This window comes from Camellia sinensis, chromosome 2 (genome assembly GCF_055761805.1).
Source record: "Camellia sinensis isolate YWXY chromosome 2, ASM5576180v1, whole genome shotgun sequence".
Lineage (NCBI taxonomy): Eukaryota > Viridiplantae > Streptophyta > Magnoliopsida > Ericales > Theaceae > Camellia > Camellia sinensis.
The window spans coordinates 22,255,021-22,275,041 of NC_138962.1; the positions used below are offsets into that span (position 1 = coordinate 22,255,021).

General features: G+C 33.5%; 1 protein-coding gene across 4 annotated transcripts; it reads left to right on the plus strand.

The window, feature by feature from the left end:
- The first annotated feature begins 1,492 nt into the window (after positions 1-1,492).
- LOC114305395 (ubiquitin fusion degradation protein 1 B) lies at positions 1,493-12,880 on the plus strand. 4 transcript variants are annotated; one of them, XM_082913902.1, is made up of 10 exons: positions 1,493-1,652; positions 1,923-1,974; positions 7,484-7,561; positions 7,829-7,853; positions 7,954-7,986; positions 8,097-8,218; positions 8,352-8,482; positions 10,589-10,812; positions 11,958-12,211; positions 12,484-12,880. In XM_082913902.1, exons 2-10 carry the CDS (start codon positions 1,972-1,974, stop codon positions 12,580-12,582), a joined length of 969 nt encoding a protein of 322 aa, XP_082770028.1. In that variant the 5' UTR covers positions 1,493-1,652; positions 1,923-1,971; the 3' UTR covers positions 12,583-12,880. The 4 variants fall into 4 exon arrangements, with proteins under 4 accessions (XP_082770028.1, XP_082770029.1, XP_082770026.1 ...); XM_082913903.1 differs by having other exon boundaries at positions 12,487-12,880; XM_082913900.1 differs by lacking the exons at positions 1,493-1,652; positions 1,923-1,974 and having other exon boundaries at positions 7,460-7,561.
- Positions 12,881-20,021: the final 7,141 nt, after the last annotated feature.

Below are 20,021 nucleotides of genomic sequence, written 5' to 3' on the forward strand. Positions count from 1 at the left end.
CACTCATTGTCATTGTAAGAGAAGTGTAGGTAATCAAATGGTTACCATCATTACTACCGGAATATTACCGCCAAAGGGTTTTCAAGATTTTAAGGGTGGGTAAGTTTTGAAGGTGAGATTTGGAGAAGATGGATAGGTGGTGATGGAGGGATGGCAATTTGAACCTGCCCCAACGGGGATATGACCCCCAATCTCGATTAGAATGGATTTTTTTTTTGAAAATTACCTCCCATAAGGCTGGGGATGGTATTAAAAATTGAATCCCCGACGGTTTTCGGGCCTGGGACAGTGATAGGTTTCCCCAGCCCTACCTCGTCCCCGCCTCGAATAATCTATATATATATATATATAGGGTTATTTAAGTCTGTCACTCTTCCACTCATACTCACTTCTTTTCTCTCAGCATTTCTCATTCTCTCTCTGTGTGCTGCAGGTGCTCCTTACGACGTCGGCGACGGCTCTTCCGTTATCCTCCTCTCCCTCCTCCCATCACTGTCGATCTCTCTCCATAAGAATATTAGGGCAACTGTAATGCCTTTCCCATCGTTGCCGTCAACGTCGCTGTCTTTGATCATCAAGCTAGTGGCCCCGACACCATCTCTCTGATTTCTCTTTTTGAGTTGTACTTTTCAAATCTTACCAGCTCTCTGATTTCTTTTTTTTGGATCTATTATGTATGATGTTGTTGATGATTTTGTTGATTTGTTGTGTAAGTTATTGATGATCTGTTGTTGATATATGATGTTGTTGATTTATTGTTTATGATTTTGTTGAGTTGATCTATTGTTGATAATTTTGTGGATCTGATGTATTATTTATTTATTTTTTTGACCGAGAAATTTTCGAGGTTAGGAAAACCCGATTCCCATTAGGAGGCAGGGACGGGAAGGATGATAAGTTTCCCGTCGAGGATTGGGTCCGATGATGAAGGAATTTTCACTATTGGGAATTGAGGATGGGGAGTGTGATCCCCAGCCCGTTGCTAGTCTTAGTGATGGAAGTAGGTACTCTCATAAACCCTAACTCATGATGTAGTAGGTGTGTGAGCTTAATTGTGATATGAGTATCCCAAAATTATTGATGTCCTTCTTAGTAATTTTATTTGAAGTTATTATTGTAATAAAAAAAATAACAAATAGAGAATCCAAAATAATTGATAGGGTGCTAATAACAGTATTTTTTTAAAAATTCACCATCCACACACGCAACTCAAAAACTCAAAAATAATCTTTGAGTTTGAAAACCAAAAAACAGTTTGAAAAAATATTTGAATTTAAGTGGTAAATAAAAATTATATACCTTTCTTATTTTTTTATTTTCAAATAATATGTAAATAATATAAAATTTATACTCAACGACTTGGATTAAGCCCAGGGTTCACTTTGTATTATTAGCTATTGGGTTGGATCCAATTAAAATCATAATGGGGGCCTTTTTTTGTAAAAGCCCAAAGTTGCTGAACCACTCTACACATACGTGTCAGTCAGCGACATGGCGTGCACACAACGCACCGCACCGCAGCGCATCTTAACTTATTCTTCTCCCCATTATCATTCATTCCCTCTCTGCTCTCTCTCTCCAAAGGTTCAGTTTCGTCGTGTACAAGCTTCGGTGAACAGTCTCTGCAAATTCATTCCTTGGACTCTTTGAAGGTTTGTTCTCAAAATCTTCGTCAAGATCAGAGCTTTCTAATCAATTTTATTTTCATTCTCTCTCTCCATTATAGGTTAACTTCACTTTGTGAACTCTCTCTCTCTCTCTCTCTCTCTCTCTCTCTCTCTCTCTCTCATTTATCGATCTGTATCTGATTTTCGATCAGAAAATGTATCGATCTTAAGCATTTCATTTCACCTCATGTATATACAACTATTTGCTGCGGTGATTTTTTTTCAATTTAATTAAGGGTTTTCTTTTTCAAATAGGGAGTTGTGACAGTTGATTACGTGCTGAGACAATCCAGAGATAGTAAATATGGTATGTTCTGTAATTATGGTTTTTATGATTTTTATTTTTTATAAAAAAAAATGTGGTCTTTTGTGATTTGATAGGTTCGTTGGGTCCAAGAGCGTGTGATTGGTTTCTCTGATGAATTTTTTGGTTTTAATTTTTGAAGTACTTGTTAGTAGCTTGAGGGTAAAATTTAGGGATTAAGATTCTCCGCGATTCTTTTCCTACAATGATCTTGCTTTTTACCACAGCAAGTACATAATCCAATGGTTTAAGTTTTGAAGTGAAGTAAAATGATATTAAAAAATATTGTGCATTTTTTAGGTATAAATTTAGGGATAAGCATTCTATGCAATTCTTTTCCTACAATGATCGTCGGGGTGATTTGGGAAGTTGGTTAAAAGTTGGTTTTTTTTTTTTTTTTTTTTTTTTTTTTGGCTTTTCTAGTTTTTTTTGGCTTTTTTATGTGAGGTGATGTGAAGTTTTTAGGTAAAAGTTTATCGATAAGGATTCTTTGGAATTCTTTTACTACGATGATCTTGTTGTGCTTTTCACCACAGCAATTCACATGAACAAAGTACATAATCCTATGGTTTAAGTTTAGAAGTGAAGTGAAATGACATTAAAGTATTGCGAATTTTTTATTTATTATTTTTTAAAAATTATGCATCCTAAAACAGCGTAGTTTTGCTTAATCTTTAAACATGTACCATTGGATTTTGCATGACAAGATCATTGACAGATAATCCTGATCCTTAATGAAGAACGATTTTTACTCGCCAAAGTGAGAAACTTGCCTTTTTTTCGTTTAATGCCATCAGATCGGTATTTAAATTTTGTATTTTTTTGACGAAAATTTTGATATTTTGCATGACTAGATGTATTTCAACTGTTTTGCTACATAAATGATACTATACCTAAGTTAGCCTGATAGTCTCTCATGGACCTTAAAGATATTTGTTGTTTGAATAATTTTGTAAGTTGTAAGAGCATATCCAACGGTGTATTATTTATTTCACCAAATTTGAGTAAAATGGAGCATTTTTGGCTGTTATCAACATTGGTTGACCGGGAGGACGACCGGGCGAAAGACCGGGCGATCAACCAGCAAGTGTAATCCATCGATTCTGAAAATTCTTTTTCCCTCCATTTCTGTTTCGCTCAATTCTTTTGTTATTTGTTTTTACCTCATTAATTATTTCTCCTCAAGTGACGTGTTGTGCCTGCCTCTGGGTGTTTCGAAAAGTGAGCAAGGGGTGTCGCATCGACGCTTGGGTGCGGTGAAAAATGGGCAAAGGTTACCGCGTTTTTCTGGACGAGCGCGAGTAAAGAAGCTAGTCCAAGACTATAGGTTTAGGGTAGCCACTTGGAACATAGGAACCTTAACTGGTAGGACGATGGAATTGGTAGATGTTATGATTAGGAGGAGAGTTAGTATAGCTTGCATACAAGAAACTAAGTGGACGGGAGAGAACGGTAGGAAAATTGAGGATACTGGTTTTAAACTTTATTATAGTCGTAAGGATAGACGTAGGAATGGGGTTGGAATCATAATTGCCAAGGGTCTTGTGGAAAGTGTGGTGGCGGTCACTAGGAAAGGAGATAGGATTATGTTAGTTAAACTAGTTATTGGAGGGAATATAGTGAACATTATTAGCACTTATGTCCCTCAAGTAGGGTTAGATGATCAGACTAAGAGGGATTTTTGGGAGCAAATGGATGAGATCTTACAGGAGATACCTGTAGGAGAGAACCTGGTTATAGGTGGAGATTTTAATGGCCATGTGGGCATAGATAAACTAGGTTATGAAAGGGTGCATGGTGGATACAATTTTGGTGACAGAAATGAGGCTGGAGAGAGAATCTTAGATTTTGCGTTGGTTTCTGACCTGGTGGTGGCCAATACTATGTATAAGAAGAGGGAAGAGCATTTGATAACCTTTAAGAGTTGATTAGTTAAGAGCCAAATTGATTACTTCTTAGTGAGAAAAGTGGATTGCCTAAAATGCAATGATTGTAAGGTGATTCTTGGAGAGAGTCTGATCTCTCAACATAGGATTTTGGTACTAGATTTATGTTTTAGAGGACAATACCAAGCTAGGGAGGATGGTGGGCGTCGTAGGACGAGATGGTGGGACCTAAAAGGGGATAAATTAGAAATATTTAAGAATCGAATAGATAAGGAAAGTACTTGGGACTTAGAAGGTGATGCTAACACTATGTGGAATTCGATGGCCAATTGTATGAGGAGAATCTCAAGGGAAGTGCTTGGAGAGTCGAAAGGAACGGGACCCAGCTCTAAGGAAACTTGGTGGCGGAGGGAAGAGGTTCAAGCTAGTTAAGGCAAAAAAAGAGTGCTTTAAAAAGTGACAGAAGGATAGAATTGAGGAAAACCTTAAGAGCTATAAATTGGATAATAGGGAGGTCAAGAAAGTAGTGAGAGAGACTAAGTTGAAAGCTTATGATGACCTATACACTACACTAGATAGTAAGGAGGGAGAGAAGAGGGTATACAAACTTGCTAAGATACGGGAGAGGAAAACAAGAGACTTTAATCAAGTAAAGTGCATCAAGAGTAAGGATTCTAAGGTATTGGTGAAGGATGATGAGATTAATGAAAGATGGAAGAATTATTTTGAGAAACTGTTAAATGAGGAACATGGAAGTACGAAAATAGGGGAAGAAATAGCCAGTAATACGATAAACCAAGACTATAGGTTCTATCGCAAGATTAGGAACTTTGAAGTGGAGATTGTACTTAAGAAAATGAAATCAAATAAGGCTTTAGGATCCGATGATATCCCTATTGAAGCTTGGAAGTGTTTGGGTAAAAAGGGAGTTGCTTGGTTGATTAAGTTGTTTAGCAAAATTTTGTTGACTAGGAACATGCCAGATGAGTGGAGGAAGAGTATTTTAGTGCCAATCTATAAGAATAAAGGTGATGTCCAGAATTGTAACAACTATAGAAGAATCAAGCTGATGTGTCATGTAATGAAAGTGTGGGAGAGGGTGATGAAATGCCGATTGCGAGACATAACAGAGGTGTCAGTGAATCAATTTGGGTTTATGCTTGGTAGGTCAACAATGGAAGCGATCTATCTTTTGAGGAGAGTAATAGAAATGTATAAAGAAAAAAAAAAGAGACATTCATATGGTGGTTATCGACCTTGAGAAAGCATATGACAGAGTGCCCCGAGATATAATATGGTGGGTGTTAGAGAAGAAAGGAGTGACAAAAGGCTACATGGACGTGATCAGGGACATGTATGAAGGGGTGGTGACCACTATTAGATCGCCAGCTGGAGAGACAAATGAATTTCCTATCACTGTAGGGTTACACCAAGGATCTACCTTAAGTCCTTATCTTTTTGCTTTAGTTATGGACGAGTTGACGATAAATATTCAGGATGACGTGACATAGTGTATGCTTTTTGCAGACGATATTGTGTTAGTGGATGAGACTAGAGAAGGAGTTAACACAAAGTTGGAGATTTGGAGAAAAGCTCTTGAATCTAAAGGATTTCGAAAGCAGAACTAAGACTGAGTACATGGAGTGTAAATTTAGTAACAGTAACAGTAACAGTGAAAGCAGAGGAGAAGTGAAGATTGAGAACCAAGAACTGCCTAAGAGTGAACATTTTCGTTATTTAGGGTCGATTATCACAACAACAGGAGAGATTGATGCAGATGTGGCCCATAGGATTAAGGCAGGATGGTATAAGTGGAGAAGTGCGTCTGGGGTATTGTGCGATAAACGAATACCCACTAGACTAAAAGGTAAGTTTTATAGAACGGCTATTAGACCAGCTATGTTGTATGGGACGGAGTGTTGGGCAACCAAGAAATAACATGTAGATAAGATGAGTGTGGCTGAGATGAGGATGCTAAGGTGGATATGTGGTAAGATTAGACAAGATAGGATTAGGAATGAGTGTATTCGGGAATGGGTAGGAGTAGCATCGATAGAAGATAAGTTGAGAGAGAATCGTTTGAGATGGTTTGGTCATATTCAACGGAGACCAACAGAGGCAGTAGTGAAGAGATGCGATGTTGTAACGGTAGATGGAAGTGTTAGGGGACGGGGTAAGCCTAGATTAACGTTGACTAGCGTTATAAATAGAGATATGAACCTACTTAATTTGACTAATGAAATGGCCTTTGATAGGGTCGCGTGGAGAAGAAGGATTCATGTAGCTGACCCCATTTGATTGGACTTAAGGCTTTGGTTTGGTTTGGTTTATTAATTATTTCCCTCAAAAAGATATGTATAAATAGATTAAACTATGTAAATAAACCTAGCAAACAACGTTATATCTTGAATCAAGCTTGTAGACACGTAGGTTGTCTGGGAGGACATCCTCCTGGCCATCCGAGAGTATGCTTTGTTGTGGGAATTTTTGAACTAAGCAGATAACTGGGGGACATATGGCCGGACGTCTTCAATTTGGTGAAACATTTTTGATATTCTCGATTTGATACCCGATTTGATGAAACCGTTGGAGCTGAAAAAAGCACCATTTTTCATCAAATTCAAATTTGATGATAAGTTTGAGTAACCATTAGAGGTGGTCTAAGCACATGCCATCTGAGTTCTTTTACTTATTTTAACAAAAACATTTTATAAAATCTTGGAAAAAGAATTTTTTTATTTAGGCAAGTCATTGGGATAATCTTTTCATGGCTGGCTAGAACTGACTGTAGTATCATAAGAGGTAGGGTACATTCCATTTGTTCAATCATAGCAATTTAGGAATGAATAAATGAATTTCAATTATATTTGTTCCCCGTGCGATTTAAGGAATGACTTGTTGCCTTTTTCAACTGTATATTGAATTTCAGACCTAGTTTGGCATAATCTAAAAGAGCCAAAAAGTCAAAAAGTCACTATCCTATTTAAGGCCTCGTTTGGGAACAGGCTAATTTAGTAACTTTTTGGCTATTTGGCTAAAATATGAGCTAAAAAAAAAATTAGTATGTTTGGGATGACTTTTTGGCTTTTTATGAAAAGATGTGCAAAAAGTAGAGAGAGAAGAGAATCTTTGACTTTTTGGTATGGGTTGTTGGCTTTTTGGCTAATTTAGTAACTTTTTGACTTTTTTGGCTAAAAAGGAGGGTTCCCAAACAAGGCCTAAGTCACATCATCTTATTTAAATCACATCATCTCTCTACTACATCACTTCAAACACAACTCATATTTCACGTTTTTTCGTAAAAGGTCAAAAAGTGCACTTATTTAGATCATCCCAAACAATTCCTAATACTGAAAATGAAATTACTATGCCTTTTCCCCCTTGATTCATTATCATTTCTTGTTGACTATGTCGTTTAATGTCACTTCTGAAAAGTTGCAGATTATCCTGTTATAGTAAGCATAACTGTTGTTGTTTTCATCATTATCTTTGTCTTAATTCACTTATTTGGTGGGGATTGTTTATAAAAGATGCAGATTATTTAATAATAGTGTTTCATATTATAAACTATTATTTCAGTTATGATCTTTATCTTTGTTATAAGCTATAGTGTTTCAATGTTGCAGTTTTTTGACGGATATGGATATCATGGAACGTCATTTGAGCAAACATATCGATGTTACCCTGCATCTTTTATTGATAAGGTTGGTAGGCTTGCTTTATCATGTATCAGTTCAGTTTTGTTAGCAATTTGCTACAATAGTACCGAGATAAAAAAAAAAAAAAATCCTTTGTTTTCCCCCATTAATTCCACACACAACAAAAATACAAGAAAATAAGGGGGAAAAAAAAAAACCTACAAATATAGAAAATCTAAAATAAGAAAGGAAAACAGTGTTAAAGGATGGGGGGGGGGGGCGAAACTCTACTATAGTTGTCTCTAATTTCTTTGTTTCTTTTCAATCCTGCAGCCACAGATTGAAAATGGTGATAAAAGTAAGTTATGAAACTCTTACCAGTTTAAACAAATGTGTGTCTTTGCGGCCTTGTAAGTAAATGTCTTAATTTTCTTTTGTTTCACTTTTTGTTGTTTCAGTTATAATGCCTCCCTCAGCCCTGGACCGCCTTGGTTAGTTGATTTATTTGAAATATTCTTACTATCCACTATTGTTAATTAAATTTCCCCCCAAGTTATCATTTAAAATGCTAATATGCTAATATTAAGACTTAATCCTGCAGCATCTCTTCATATTGATTATCCTATGTTGTTTGAACTTCACAATGCTGCTACCGAGCGCATGTCTCATTGTGGGGTTCTGGAGTTCATTGCAGAAGAAGGCATGATATACATGCCTTACTGGGTAGGCATCCTATAGTCTTTTTTTATACTAGCTTTGTAATTTTGGTGTGATTTTGTTGGCCAATATAACTGTGAAGGAGACTCTTTAGGTATTTATTTTTCATTGATGCACACTGAATTTTGCTTCATTGTAGATGATGGAGAACCTGCTGTTACAAGAAGGAGACATAGTGCGAGTGAAAAATGTGACTCTTCCAAAAGGGACATATGTTAAACTGCAACCCCATACAAAAGACTTCTTGGATATTTCCAATCCTAAGGCCATGTGAGTTCATGATCCTTATGTTTAGGTTTTAGTTTTGGAGGTAGAATGATATTCTGTAACTTTGGCAATGTATGATGATTTTTCTACATGTTAGCGGTTTTTCATGTCATGATATTTCACTTCTGTTTTCAATAACTGCCTGCTGACTTCTGCTGCCATTATTTCATTTTAATTTATTTTTGAAAGTTACTGTTAGCCTTATAGGGAAGGCAAGGAAGTGTGTAGTTCAGGATGGAAAGGCTGATTGTCCTCTTTATAGTAATTTTTCTTTGTGGTGGGTAGTTTAAGTACCCTGCACCCAGGGAAAATTGACCATTTAATTTCTGTCTTGATCAACAAGAGAACACAACTCTACTTAGTATTTTTTCCTTCACTATTGTATTGTTTGTCAACATGGCTAAAGTTGATGCTTGACAGTAAGCCTCTTGCTCTATGGGGGCATGAATGTAGAGTGAATTATTTGCATTTGGAGAAGAACTTGCAGTGATGAAAAATGGCTGTAAGTGTGAATACAACAATGAAGGATTATTAATTTTCAGTGGTCCTTCCTCATTACTTAGGAAGAGAAGTAAAGACATTGAACGAGGATCAGTCTTCCCACAAAAAAAGTGGGAATAAGGTTGCCTACCTACTACATCTCCCAAATTTTGTTGTAAACGGGAACCTTGTGCATTGGGTGCGACTCCTTTTTTTAAAAAACAAAAGCATATTTAGAATATGATTACCGATGAGTTTGGACTCAATCAAGTGAACATATAATGTCCACTAATCAGTTTTGTTCTATTGGCAAATTATTTGGTTTCCTTATTTAATAAGCATTTGTAGTTGTTTTGTTATATTTATAAGTTCTTTGTTTTCAACATTTTTTGATTCATCTTGAGTTGATTCTAACTCTTGATCATTATACCAACATAGAATCAATCCCTTTATTAATTTGTTACTTCACCATATACTATAGAAAAATGTTTGAAACCTCTAAAAAAACTCCCTCAATTTGTCCTCCAGTGACGTGACATGGTGGGTGTCAAGTTTTGGTTTGTTACACAAACATATAAGGCCCAACTCCCCTGCTACATCATTGTGGGTGAATTTGTGCATCTAAAATTGTGGGTCTTTAGCATTTCTATTAGAGTTGGCATGCTGAATAGGGTCATATCCACAATTAATTCCCATAATTTTAGTTGCTGCTGAGTATTATCAAATCAGTATGATAAAATACATCATAATTCATTACTATTTGTAGCAAGCAACAATATGAGAATTAAAAAATGACTAGTCGGTTAGCAAGTTAGTTTAAAAGTAATGAATGATTTTTGAATTGTGAACATGCTAATTAACAAGATTAATCAGTTTGTGTTTTTCACTTGTGGAAAACAACTTTGGGCCAAAATGAGATGGAGGAAATTTTCTTCAGAAATTGATTTCTTCTTAGACCAAATAAATAGAAAATCTAAGGGTTCGTTTGGTTTAATTTTAGAATTATAAATTGAGTGTAGAGTTATGTTTTGAGTTTTGAGTTTTTGAATCATGATTTGAAAAGAGAAAATTTGTTTGGTTATGAGTTTTGAAAATAGTTTTGGGATGATTTGTAATATTTTTTGATTGATTGATGTATAGAATGTGAGAGAATGTGAGAGGAGAGAGGAGAGATGAGAGAAAAAGTGATTGATTGATTGATTAATAATAATAAAAAAGAAAAGAAAAGGGAGGAGTTTTGAAAGTAATTTTGAGTTGTATTTTAAAAATATGTTTGGTTAACATGTTGCATTCAAATCATGATTTAAAAACATAGTTGAGTTTTGAAAAGTAAATCAAACGCTACCTAAAATTCATAGAAAATTTATTTTCCAGAAATTCAACTCAATAATGGAGACTAAAAAAGGGTGGATACCTACAGCTGGTGGTAGCCTGGTGATTATGTTACGAAATTTCAATGACATTTTGAAGTTGCATGAGGGGTTTAGAAACTCTATTTTGTTTTATGGTCTGGTCAGGTGTTCCCTGTTCTCTTAAAAGATCTGATTCAAGAACAAGATGTTCCATTTTTTATGTCATTTCTTGTGGGTGGATCTCCTAATTTGGATAATTTGTTCTTCTCTCATGCAGCTTGGAGACGACTCTGAGGAACTTTTCTTGCCTAACCACAGGAGATAGTATTATGGTGGCATACAATAATAAAAAATATTACATAGATATTATTGAAACAAAACCATCTAATGCAATAAGTATCATTGAGACAGACTGTGAGGTGGACTTTGCACCTCCCCTTGATTACAAGGAACCTGAAAAACCTGTTGCAACTGTTCCTTCAGGCAAGGCACCTGCAGGAGGTACAAATGCTTTGCCTTATTTCACATATTACGTTTATTTAAGTCTTTTCCCCCCATTATAGACATGCTTATATTATTTTTCTTCTTTGTGGCATTCACTTGTGACAAATTTGTGAGGTTTAAATTCTAACAAATACTTTTCATACATAGAGATATGAATCTCTTTAATTTGACTAACGAAGTGGCCTTTGATAGAGTTGAGTGGAGAAGAAGGATTCATGTAGCCAACTCCATTTGATGGGATTTAAGGCTTGGTTTAGTTTGGTTTGGTTACTCTTCTTACATGCTTAACGTTTTTTTATTTGTTGCTTTTTAATCAAGATATCATGCCTCTTAAGGATCCCTATTGGTCCTTATTGCATTTTCAGTAGTCCTTCCAATTTTTGAGAGATCTTTTGCAGGTGTAGCTGTACATATTATTTTCATCTAAACCATGTGGTGATTGTACTTTTGCAGTTGTCCTCATGATTTTTGATGTTTTGTGTGGAAAACACAATATGAGCTAGCTAAGTCTGCATTTCTTGGCAATGGGAGGTTCAGATAACTTAATGGAAGTTATTGAAGATGATTGCTTTATATTTGTTTCACTTCTAGCATTTCAGTCTTCCAATTTGGACGCTCCAATTTGTGCTCTCTGCTTAGATCTGTTCAACCATAAAGTTTGACCACTTATTGATTCTTCTGCTATAATAAATATAAAGTTAAAAAATGGCACAGTTCAATAGATTATTTAACTTTACTCATAGATGAATTCTTATTAGATTGGGAAGATGAAATGATTATCATACCCCTCTTCATGCATGCTTTTGCATAATTCCGATCATGGCTCCTGTATTGGGAATGTTAGGGGACACCGTATATTGTTGTAAAAGTGTCTGGATCTGTTTTGCCTCCTTGTACTTTCCTGGAGTGGAGTGCAAGAGTGGATTAGCCTTTGCATAAGGTGTTGGAGGATCCAAATTACTTTGGAGATAAGGTTTTATTGGTTGGATGAAGATACCTGATTTTGGTTTACTCCTGCACATCTACTTTGAAACCAAAGATCGACGCTTCAATCACAGATTCTACTAGCAATTTCTTTCTTTGTTTTAATATATATATTTTTTACCGTTTTTTAAGCAAATCAACTGCCTATGCTCATGCAGGTGAAGAGGTTCCAGCTGAGATTGAACCAAAGTTCAACCCATTTACTGGAGCAGGGAGACGCTTAGATGGAAAACCCTTGAAGTACGAGCCTCCACCTGTATCTTCTTCTTCTGGGTCCAAAGATAAGCGACCTGATGTTGCCAGTGGTGGTGGGCAGCCTTCTACCGGGTCTAGTTCACAAGGTACCACTCGTCAGACTCAAGGGAAGCTCGTGTTTGGCTCAAATGTAAACCGCACCAAAGAGCCCCAAAAGGTACACCTATTTCATCTAAATAAACTGCTTTTGGTTAAGCTGATTTTAGGAAACGGCAACTGCACCCAAAAAAATTACCAGAAACTTACTCAGAATTTGAAATCTAAGGTGTACATTTAAAGTTCTTGTTGTGGGGCCACACCCACATCTTGAATGAATCTTGGTCGCAGATTTTAAATTCTAGGTTCTTTTCTGGGTCTTTTTTTTTCTGGGTATTGTAATATTGCTGCTGATGTTAATGTATCTCAACCTATGAGGTTTCGATAATTCAGCAGGAGCCTGCAAAAGAGCCTAAACAAGAGGAGCCTTCGAAGAAAGATGAACCTAAGTTCCAGCCTTTTACGGGGAAGAAGTACTCGCTGAAGGGTTGATTGGAATGACTTGCCTCTAAATTATGTTGTTTGTTGCTGGGGCTTGTTTTAAGGAAACAAGGGACTACAAGGATCATATTGAGCTGAGATGTTGTACTATCAAAAAATTGACAGTGGGTTCTTGTTTCAACTTGGAGAAAAGAAGTTTTAAGTTATACATTTTGTTTATAATGGGCTTGCAATTGGCCGATACTACCAGTTTTTCACAAGTTTGTGCCTAATGCTCTGCCCTAACATTATGCATTGCTGTTGCCAAAATGTGCATCTTAAATAGACATTATTGAGATCTCTCTCTCCATGATTATCGTTTCTAGTGTTTTTTCATTTGGGGAATGTGGGCATCTATTAGCTACCCATAGGCATGGTGAGCTCATTTTTCTTTTATCTTCCCCCTTTTACCTATTGATAAATTTCAAGTATCTAATTAGGGAGAGTAGAAGCTGCTTGACATTTCTGATTTGTCATCAAAGAAAATCTCACACAACTCAACAAGTGCCTCACTATTTTTTCTTTAAAAAGGAAAAAAAGAAAAAGCAAACTTCTGGAAAGTGGGAGGACAACTTGGTTATTTCGGTACTTCTACAAGTCTTTGCATGTTGAGTAATGCCTAAGTTGCACCATTATGGTCTAACCCAAATTGAGAAGGGTTGCCACTAAGTGAGTGTCAGGTTGGTTTGAAAATTGATTTTTTATAAAGTAATTTTTAAAAATTTTTACAAAAAAAAAAAAAAAAAAAAAGGAAGCGTAAAAAATAATGAGAATGATTTAAGAATTTATACTGATTTTTTAACTAAAAACTATTCATTCGAAATAAGACTTTAGTTCCAATTTTGAGTTCTGAGCTTTGTAAGAGGTGAGCTTGAAACCTTTGATTTTGTGAATTATGAACATGTCGTGAAGGTATGAAGAGAGTAAGAATAAAATTGATCTGCCTCCTCTAACACAATCATTGATTATTATTTTTAAAGGAGAGAACTTTGTCAGTGGACTTGAATGCAAATTAAGAACAGAATAAGGAGGTATGTTCAAATAAAGCTCAAAATGGGAGGTTCATAATTAGGATTGTGCAAAATATCGTCCAATTTGATGAAATTGTATTGATCCGTATCAATTCGCACCACTCTATCCGCTAATTACGGTTTAAACTTTAAAATTTATAGTTGTTCCACTCCACTATAGTTAATACATATATAATTTTTAACTTGTAATGAAATATCAAAACAAAAATAAGTATGAGAGAGATTTAACATATGAAATTTATTACAAGTTATATATATGAAAAATATTATATAAAATTAGTTTGTGCTATATATATATAGTAGTGTATGCCCGTGCCTAAAGGCACGGTGCAAATAATGATGAGATCAAAATGTAATTAAATATAAAATTATTGGGTTAAAAGGTAATTTATCCCATTTGTTGCTAAAAATTTGAAGTCAAAATATGAATGAAGGTCTGGTTAGTTTTGAAAATATTTTTTATTAAAAAAGTTTGAAAATATTTTTGGTTGTCTATTTTGAAAATAAATATTTCCCAATCAACTATTTAAATTACGGCAAGTAACGCAATCATAAACATTTCATTTTTATTAAAAAAACTTTATGACTCTAAAATATAAACTTCATATCAATGCAAACATTAAAAATAAAAGCACCATTGCTATGCAAGTTAATAAAAAATTGTAAAGACAAAACAAAACATACAAACCAAGGTATTGTACATTTGTTAACACTCTATAATTCAAAAAAAATTACACCAAACAATGCACACCGGCCAGTATTTTGCAATTCAAAAAAAAAAAAAAAAACAAATTAAAATTAAATACCAACCAACGCACACCAGCTATTGCTCTACAATCTAAGAAAATTAAAATTGAAATGCACACCAACCAGTGCTCTGCAATCTAAAAAAATTAATTTAAATACCAAGCAATGTACACCTGCTGGTGCTACTGCTGCAAATCACACTGTAATAGTTCTTTGCAAATTATTATTATTATTTTTTTGATAACTCAAGTATTCCCAACCCTCCGATTTTTAGGGAAGCTAGGACTAATCCTGAGGGGTATTTAGCCGGTGGGAAGCCGGACACCCTTACACAAACTGCTGCAGGCACTCACCCTGAAACTACGTGAGAAAAATCTAGGAAAAATAATAATAATTTAACTTGCCTACAAACAATGTGACATGTGAAAAATGTACTCCCAACACAACCTAACATCAACCAAAAACCTACAAATGTTATGAAAACTTTCAGATAAAACTAATTACGTTGAGAAACAACTAATATACCTAGGCAGCTCAATATAAAGCTAGACATTGGGTCATTGAGCAATTAACAATATTTTTTGATTAATACTAAATCACTTGTACATTTTTTGAGCAATACTAAATCACTTGTACATCCATGAAAATACTAAATCACTTGTACATCCATGAAAAATATTAAATCACTTGTACAAAAAATAACAACCTTACAAAAAGTAGCAACCATACATAGCAGTCAAATGTTTTTTTCTAAATCACTTGTACATCTTTTGAGAATTTAAAACGAATAGCAAAAAGTCAACTCGTCTCTCCACTTTTCGAAATAAAACCATTGATAGCAAAATCGATAATAAAATATAAAAATTAATAGGAAAATTGCAAATCAATAGTAAAGCTTATCAACTTTAATAATTTAAGTGATAAAGTTTCCCATGATTTTGCAATATTTTTTGGTCTTACCACTGATTTGCAATTTTTCCTAAATTAATTCCAATAATTAAGTGTCACGGATAGAAAATACTTAATAGGTTACAATAAAGATGCAAAGAAATAAAAATATAAAAAAAAATGACTTACCCTGCAATTTTCGTAAGCAATCTTGGTGAAAATTCTACAAAGATACTAAGATCTTTTTATCCCCAATCAAGCACGGGTCATTCGCTATTTTAATTCATTTTCATATAAGACAATTAGCGAATGACTTGTGCCTAAAAACATTCCAAAAGGAAAGGAAAAAAAAAAAAAAAATCTAAGCATGCTTTCTATCAATTCTTGCATACCGTATCTCATGAATTGTTTGCATGATTTCAAATAAATATATCAAATGTGTTATGAGTTCGAAAACAATTATGATTAAAAATTAATACTGTAATTGCTAAAAAAAGGCAATCAATAGACTATGCTCAATTAAGCGGTCCTCAGCAAAAACAATAATTTTCATTAGATCACTCAAACACAAAATAGATAAAAATCTGCTCAACAAATAAAAGCCGATAGAAAATGAGATTGGAAGAAGACTAAAAAGTTAATTGGAAAGTAATTTGAAAATTCAGTATTACTCATTTTTCCTTTCAAAATGACACCAAAATTAAAATTAGGCAATTCCATCAGCCAAACTCCTCTTAGTTAAAGTAGATAGCATAATAATAAGAAAACAAACAAAAAATCAATAACTACAGACCTCTAAAAAATAATAAAATAAATAACTATGAATTAAAAAATATGAACAAAAAAAATTGAAGTCGCTCTTTCTGTTTAGGTCAAAAATCTGTCATAGTGTTAAGCTTTTCTCTCACCATTTGATCTTAGAAAGAAATAATCAGTCTTACCAAAATATTCAAGATACTTTAAAAAAGCTGCCTTCTTGATCTTAGCTGTATGAGATTCGACAAAATGTTTAAAATTGATCTTGACCATCTAAAATGATACATGAGACAACTGTCCAATCTCTCTACTTGGACAATGATATAAAGTATAGAACAATGTAATAACAATGATTCTTAAATTTCCGAAATTCACAAAGCTTCACAATTCAAGTGATGACAAAATAGAGTTATATTCTTCATCCAAGTACATAATCACTTATGGTTATCTATTCAAGGCTCTAAAGCTCTAAGCAACATGATCATGATTATCACCATCTTGCTCTTGCTTCCACTGGCCTGTGAGAAATTAATTCAAATTGTGAAAGTTAGGTTAGTAACTTGGTAGACAGAAAGTAGCATGCTACATAAAAGAGAATTGATATGATACATGATTCAATGTTGAGATATCTACAACGCAATATAATAACTTCAAACTCTCTTGCAAATGCCAACATCACTGTTTAAAGCAATGCAGCTATTATGGTCAATTGAAACCTGCCATTCCATGTTCAAGTGAATAGACATGTGTCTGCATTTAAAGTAGATAAATGAATAGAAAGAAAACAATAGCATAGAGAGTGAAATTGAGAATGACAACAAATCATACAAACCTCCAACCTGTAGCTACCTAAAAACCTATTGTAGTGCAAACACCATGTTTGATACAATAAGAAAAAGAAAACAACCAAAGAAAAAGCAAAATTCAATACTAAAACCAAGATATAAAACAAAATTCAGTTGATAGTGGAAGACAACCTTGTAAGAGAAAAATAATCCAAGTACCTACTAATTTGTGTATTTTTTCCCAATGCAAGAGTCTAGGCTATTCCTACACTCTTCTAACTCATTGAGAGTATTGTTCAATGGAAACCCAAAAAAGGAATGTGAGACATGTATTTCATAGAAAAGAAAAGTTACATGACTGACCAAATATTTAAAAAAAACGTTATAATTTTACCTTATTTATTTTTATGCCTACACATCATGACTAAACAATGGATAAGAATTTTTTAAGATTGTAAACCGACAAATAATTAAATTCAAATTTATAAAATGAGTATGAAAAAAAAAAAATCAAAAAGCAATTAAAGTTTACCTTGTGTTTAATATTCATTTTTGGGCGAATATGTTGCTTTGAGTTCCTATCAAGAAAACAAACCAGTTGGAAACAATGTTAATTATAAAAGTTAAAAAATACAAAATAAAAATAAAAGAGAGACGAAGGACAATATAATATTTTAATTGAGATCCAAAAATATACATGATCCTCTAGCCAGAAAATTCAAATCATATTAAATAAACCCTCCAACGAAGCTTAACAATTAAATCATGAATTTACCTTTATAACTATAACTCATGCCTCAATTTGGAAGTGCTTACACTGGTAAATAAAATATTACAAACTTTAAACTATTGTGAATTTTTCCAAAGAAAATGAGTATCAAAACTAACATATTCCTATAGATTCATATCCAACCAAGAGTGGTAGAGTATTTAGAATGAATAAGGAAAAAGATTAAAAAAGAAAGATTACTTTAGGAGCATGACATATTTCAAAAAATTATTTAGGGACATAAAGTCTAGATAGGAGTATTTAGGAACATGACATATTTTCATAGTACATATTGTGGAAAAAAGTAGAAAAATTTAAAATTTACTTGGCAAAAGTGTCACCCTTCAAAAATATATAAAAACAACACCCAAATAGTACACATTAAAATCCATGTAAACTACTAAGATAACTATGGAACATCAAATTTTATAATATTCATGTGAGTTTACCACTTGGATGCTATTTAGGATAAAGATGAAAGAGAAATGTGCCTATTTTGTGAAATGGGCACTAAAGGTAAATGCACTTATTTCTCAACTTTCAATTTTTATGTTCAATTTTTTAAAACTTATTTAATTCATTTATGTTTTATAAGTAGAAATTGCAACAAAATACTTTCGAGTCTAGCATAAATTTTCAAAATAAAAAAGGAAAATTTATAGGTAGCCTTTTAGAAAATATTACATTTTTATATTCAACTAAGACGGAAAAAAAAAAAAACAAAAGACTTTTTTATTTTTAATGAACCTTTTAGAAGATTTTTTTCATTTTTTTGTTTTGTTTGTTTGTTTTTTTTTTTTTTTTAGATCTAGTAGATTGACTTGAAAAGTAAATTTTTTCTACACAAATTTTTTTTTAAAAAAAAAATACTAAAAAGGAAAAACTCTATTATTTTTTTGCTAGTCCCAAACTCACCAAGAATGGATCTACATTTTGCCTCACACCTTTTGGATAACTACATTTAGAGAGTTCTAAAAGCTAGGCAAACTAATTTCATGAGTAGCAATTGTTGTTGGAGTACACATATTAGGTAAAGTTGTGAGATAAAATTAAAAAGTAAAATTATTTTATATATACTTTTGCTAAGTGAAATGCAGTGTTAGTGTTACTCTAAAAAGTAAAAAAGTTCGCTGATTTACAAACCAAATCAGAACTAAACCACATCACATTCAAGCAACTTTTTCCAAAAAGAGAAACAGAGATGTAATGTGAGATGTATATAAAGCAAGTAAAAGGGAGTGAGGCAGTGCTTACCATCAAGATGTAGTTGAAGAGGAGGAAGAGCTGCGGAAGCATAGATGCTGTAGAGAGAGAAGATGAACAAAACAGAGCATAGAGAGAGAAACAGAGCCATTTGCTGATGCTATAGTGTAGCTGTGTATTGAAATGAGGAAAGAGAAGAGAGTGAGCTATATCTATATATTAGTGTATGCCTGTGCCTAATGTTAAAATCAAAACATAATTGTAATTTATACGTATCATGTTGAAATTTGTAAAATTTATGTCATTTTTTGATGAAGATACTAAAAAAAATATATATTGAAATTTTGTATAGTTTGTGTCATTTTTTCCACTTTCTTAATTCTAGTGGTAATAGAAGGCTCCTCAAAAGGGCATAAAAATTCTATCAGTTAATTCTTTCACTTGTTAACTAAGACAATTTCTTGCCACGTAAGACAAATTCAAAAACCTTCTTTCCATATTAAGTGCCTATTTAAAAAACCTTGGTTTGAATTGGGCCTAGGCTTTTGTAAGCTATTTAAGTGCCTATTTTTGAATAGCTGAAACAAACATTAAGGGTTGATAGTGAAACCACATTCTTCTTCACTTATGAGGTACCATTATGCATAATCATCCAATTAAAAGTATAAAACAGGTTTAAACTGCTTCAAGCATAAAGTAAGTTTATGCCATCACTTATTACTCCAAGATGACTAACTAATAACATAGATAGTCTACTGAATTAATGTAGTTCCGAAACCAAATATTTGAAGAAAAATCAAAACGGCCAATTGGCTAAAAACTAACTTTTGTTACTCTAGACCTCTTTACTGTTTTTTTTTTTTTTACAAATTCTTTCTAGACCTCATTGAGCCAATCTCAGCATTGTTTAACTGGCAAAGCTGAAAGCATAATTTGTTTTATTTTTTATCAGAACTTACAATCCTCACTCTGAAAGTAAAATAAAAAACGAGAGGAAAAAAAAAAGAAAAGGAAATAATAGGGTTAGCTCTTGTAAAAAATAACAGACAGTTTTCACCCAATGAAACAAAAATATATTGAGTTAAGAGTCGCAGGAGTAAAGGAAAGAAGAAGGAAAAAAATTGACTCTAACCCATCCAATCAAAAATTTAATTTATTATAACCACATTTTTTTGTCGCATCTATTTTAAAATGAATATACAGTTGTGCCTACAGTGTCTAAGTTTTAAAATTAAAATTTTAATTGATTATAAGCACTGGTAGAGTTATAGG